The 5,535-nt window shown below is 31.4% G+C and overlaps 1 protein-coding gene across 1 annotated transcript; it reads right to left on the minus strand.

The window, feature by feature from the left end:
* Positions 1–1,434: 1,434 nt before the first annotated feature.
* Positions 1,435–2,201, minus strand: LOC145011688 (transcription repressor OFP17-like). Its single transcript, XM_078970420.1, has one exon. The coding sequence runs from the start codon at positions 2,133–2,135 to the stop codon at positions 1,560–1,562; it is 576 nt and encodes a 191-aa protein (XP_078826546.1). The 5' UTR covers positions 2,136–2,201; the 3' UTR covers positions 1,435–1,559.
* Between the last annotated feature and the right edge of the window lie 3,334 nt (positions 2,202–5,535).

A 5,535-nucleotide genomic window follows, 5' to 3' on the forward strand; every position in this document is an offset into this window, starting at 1 on the left:
TCGGCCGGGGCAAGCCCGAAGAATGTTTGTATGGTTGATGACTTCGTGATTCTTGCATGTATTTGTTTGTATGTTTCCGGACTTCGGTCTAATGCCGGGGCAAGCCCGAGGAATGTTTATATGCTTTCGGATTTATGTCCGATGTCGGACGGGGCCTGAGAAATGTTTATATGTTTATTTTATGTGTTTATGTATATATGTATTTGTTGATATGCTTATGTATACTGAGCTCTGCTCGATGCCGGGCAGGGCCTGATGCCGGACTTCGGTCTAATGCCGGGTGAGGCCCGATGTAGTGGGCTAGGCCCAAGTTATGTGTTATGTGTTTCTGTGATTATGTGTATGGTATGTAGTTGTGTGGGGAGGCTCACTATGCTTCGTGCTTACAGTTTTCAGTTTTGGTTTCAGGTACTTCCACTAACAAGGGAAAGAGCTCGGGATGACTACAGTGCACATACCATTTATTTTGGCTTGAGATGGTTATACTCTGATATATTGATAGATATTTATGATATTTTTGAGATACACGACTTATGATTTTTATATGATGGATGATGTTTTATGGTTTTATTAATGATTAAAAAACAAAATATTAAACTATATTTTTGAGATGTGACAGGTGGTAAGTGTATCGAGGTGGTGATTGGTAGCGACGGTAAGGTGGATGAGGGCGGCAAGTTGTTCATTGGCATTGAGGGGTTCTTCGGGCTTGTTTTCAACTTTTGGAGGCATGATGAACGTGGAAAGCACGAAATTGATGGATACGTATTTGAGATGGCAAATCTCCGAGAACGATAGACAAGAGAATGGAGCAATTTTCTGTAATTTTTCATACTACAAATGAACGTGAACATCAAATAAATATGCAGACCTATGCTATATTCTAGGAATTAGTAGATGGTCATAGACCTTTAGGAGTGCTAACTAACCTGATGCTAAACTAATGCAACTACTACTAAAATGGAGGAGACTTCTTCCACATCTGACCAATTCTTCATTGCTTGGGATGCTTGACTTCCCTTTAGTCCAAAACCTTTGCAGGCTTTCTTGTGATCCGTCTGGGCCTGCTAACCTCCGTAATTGGGCTGCTATGTGTTGGCTCGGTGTCATATGGAAGTGGGTTTGTATCCGAACCACTGTTGTTATTATGTGGTGGTCTGGTGGACCAGTAGAAATGTATTGAAGAGGTACTTATCCTACGCTTTTTGCTTTGGGGGTTCAGAAATAATGCAAAATCTCAGACAAAGTCAGAAAAGAAGGTATCACGTGTGTGTTTAATTTGAAGTGGAACATGGTAATTGGTAAGTAGCAGGGGTGTTAAATACTTTGTTTCGATTTTTTGTTCATTCACTGTTGTTTTAAGAAAGGGTGGCATGCTTGACCAAAACCTCCTTCTCTAACGAACAGGGGATCAGTTATGGGAAAGAAATCAAATGATTTGAAGATTGTACATTGATAGTATACTACATGCATATATACTACACAAGATTCCAAAAAATACACAAAGGATAACTGCCGTGGATTATCAACGAGCAAAACCCACCTCTTTACGTGAAACGTTATTTCATTAGGCTACGAATATCATCATGATCAGCAACATCTACATTGCTAGAAAACAGATCATTACAAAGCTCCCCATAAAATCTACACACCAGGTTCATAAACACAGGACTTTTGAGGTTCTTCCAGCAGTAAAGAAGCTCTTCCACATCGACCAAATCCCTCATTTTCCCTTCCTCTGCTATCATCTTCACCAAATAATTCTCAAAGCTCCTGCAAGCCTCTCCAGCATCATTTTCTTCTTGAATCACGCTTTCCCTGTTAGCTCGACTCATTTTGATATATGCTGGGGTAAGAGGCGATGGGCATGGCGCTTTCTGCATATACCCGGCGTCTGAGAAGCTCTTGAGCTCCATTAGCCTATCCATGTCTCCTGTCTTTCTGAATGGCTTGAAACACGATGTTAAAGAGCAGAAACGCTGTGTGTTGGTGGATGTGCTTATGGGTTTTGTCTTGCGAGACCGAGTTATAAAGATTGGTTTCTTGAGTTTGAATTTAAACACGTTTGTGAGACTTTTGCATGGGTTGGTGAAGAGTTTCTTGCAGGTGAAGCTATGTGGACGTTTGGTGGTCATCTTTATGGGTGAAGCAATTAATACGAAAAAATGATGACGGAGGAGGGACAGAATTATTGAGAGCTTGGTTATAATGGAGGTTGGTGTTGCAGCGATTGGAGATTTATATTAAATAGAAGTTGGTGAATATAGATATGAGTGGCTTTCACATCTTTTTTTCAAGAAAAGAAGTGCTATTCCATGAACTACATTCGGAAGAAATAATCAAATTACTAATTTAATGACCACTGAATTTATTGTTTTTCTAAACTTTTAGCAATATGAACTATGAAGATTGGAAGATTGAGGTTAAATTAAATATTATTGTAACTCTGTTTAATTTTATGCAATAATATATGTTTTACATTTTATCCATTTAGGCAGCTACAAAATATACATATATATATATATATATATATATATATATATATATATATATATATATATATATAGATCCGGTAATAAATTTTTTTTGGTAGGAAGGTAAGAAGTTTTTTTCTACATATTTTTTTGACGAACAAAAAAAATGAATCACTAGATGATTCATTTGTAAGATGATTCACAAGAAAAAATTCTCAAAAAAACATCTTTATGATTCATTTTTAAGTAAATTAAGAAAAAATCACTTTTATAACAATTTTAATGAATAACAACAAAATCATTATATAAATGAATCATCGAGATGTTTTTTTTGAGAATTTTTTCTTGTGAATCATCTTACAAATGAATCATCTAATGATTCATTTTGTTTGTTCGTGAAAAAAATATGTAGAAAAAAAACTTCTTACCTTCCTACCAAAAATTTCCTTCTTATTTGATCTTGACTCTATATATATATATATATATATATATATATATATATATATATATATATATATATATATATATATATATATATATATATATATATATATATATATATATATATATATATATATATATATATATATATAGGATTAGGATCAAATGTGAATTATAAATATTATATGAATGTATGATCAAATTCTAACTACTAAAATAAAAAGAATAAATTGTTATGATTTGAAGGTACGTGTTACTAACATGTACTGTATAATTACATTTAATTAATTGTAAGTGTATATATGACATTTTATGAAGAGAGATAAATTAGAATTATTTATATTTTAGGAAGCTAAATAAAATTAATTAATGAAAATTAAATCAAATATAATATTTTGTTCAACACATTTAAATTAAATCAAAAGTTTTGAGAATACGACTCCATTCAACAATATGAATAGTTATTTTGATTTTGTCATTCTTGAAAAACACACATCATATTCTTAAAGAATACACATCATATTTTTTAGAATAACATATCATTCTTTAATAAAAATATATCGCAATATAATTAAGAATATATACTTTTCAAATAAGAATCATTCTTAAAACATAAAAAAAATAGTATATACAACATTTTAAAGAATATACATAACATTCTATACTACATTCTTTAAGAATATCTCATCCTTTTTGAAGAATATACAAAAAAATTTATAGTATATAATACATTCTTGAAGAAGTTATCATCATTCATGAAAAATATGTCTTTGCTTTTTGATGGTTTTCACATATCTCTATCTTTACATCTACATGTTTTGAGCCTAAGCACACAAATCATTCAATTAAAACATACAAAGAGACATGGCTGGTTATTCTGCAAAATAGCTCAATAACATCCGTTTAACATCACATCACACCGACCTGTTACATCTTCATTCTCCATGTGAACCTACAAACAACATCAAGGCTCAAGCACTATTAAAATATTGCAGCAAGACAATACAATTATTAAGCATTTTGGTTAACTATGCAAAATACATTAATGCCCTTGTCGTTGAAAATAGTTCGGGAAAGCTTGTTTAAGGTAAAAATAAATTAACATTGAGACACTTTCTACCACATAGATTCACCATATGATATCAACAAATAGCTTTACCATTCCGGTTACTAGCCCTCACTTCGCGCTCAACTTTTCCAAATCTTGTGTTGTTCTTTAATTTGCATTAATATTAACTCCTGGCACATGAAATACATGAAACGAGCAATATCTAACAAATAATAATCATGTAACTTTTCAACATCAAAATAATAATATTAATAAATAAAATAAGAGTACTCAATTCACAATTAAACTACCACCGGCTAGCTTATTCCCGTCACTCAATCTGGATTAATTTGAAACTAAATATAGATTTAAAAAAAAAAAAATATGTGCTTTAAAATAAGAAAGGTATCTTGTTATACAAAGAAAATAGTTACATTTGTTTTCAAACTTCATATTATTTATGCATTTACACTCTTTAGCTTTAAAAGACCATCAAAATTACTTTATCTTATGCATTCTTTATAATTTTTTTTTTTTGAAATAAAGCTTTAGACAAATATAGACAACAAAGACTTGCATTTTCCCAAGAAAAAATCAATCTAAAGTAAAAAAAAAAAAAAAAAAAGTTAACATGATATAAAAAGATCAAAGTCAAATATTTATGTCTACATATGGGTTGATTTCCTATGACATTTGGCCATTATCTCTCTCTCAGTAATGATTTCGACACCTGGTTACCAGATATCAATATTTTGATAGTTTTATACTCAATCAGTCATGTTAAAGTAAAAGAATATCAAATTTTACAAGATGGGTCTCTCAAATCTTAATGGATATAAAAAATAAAAAGATATTTAGATCATTTAATCTGCAACTATAAGAAAAAAATTAAATTACTATAAATCACATTGTAATATGCATTCTTCCTTAAGTAAATTTCATTAAGTGTGAAAGTGAATCATCCATTTAAGTAGAAGCCTTAATTTTAGAATAAAGAAAGATGAAGAATAAGATACCTTATGAAGGTGAGTTTTATGAGTGAGAATGGTATAGCCCTAATCCCGTATTAACCATTAGTTACCTATTCCAATACGTAGAAATTATGTGTATAGGGCTACCTAATTAAGAAGAATATCATCATCTTCACTTCAGACCACCACTACCACCGTCAATGGAAGTTTCGTTGCACCAGAACCACCGAAAGCAACATATCTTCGATGATGTCTTCTTTTCTTGCTACCATCGTCCTTATATCTCATTCCTTTTTTTCTGATTTCTATTCACGATCGAACACCACACACAAGTGTATGTGTGTGTACTTTTCCCTTGATCGGACTATACATTACAGATTTTGTGAAGAAGGTTGTGTGTAGGTTTCTAAGTGAATGAACGGCATATTAGTATTACTTCTATAATTATAGGATTTTAATTAAGACGTTTATTTAATTGATTAGATGCAATTTGACTAATTTACCCTTTTGAAATGATTAGTCTAAAATTAGTCATACATTCACACAATACTTATAATTTATATATGAACCTAATTCTCTCTCTCTCTGTATGTATGTATGT

This window comes from Lactuca saligna, chromosome 8, assembly GCF_052625555.1.
Source record: "Lactuca saligna cultivar CGN05327 chromosome 8, ASM5262555v1, whole genome shotgun sequence".
NCBI lineage: Eukaryota > Viridiplantae > Streptophyta > Magnoliopsida > Asterales > Asteraceae > Lactuca > Lactuca saligna.

What these genes read in the sequence shown, in the direction of transcription:
- LOC145011688 (XM_078970420.1), bottom strand. Translation starts at nt 2,135, where the DNA reads ATGACCACCAAACGTCCACATAGCTTCACCTGCAAGAAACTCTTCACC.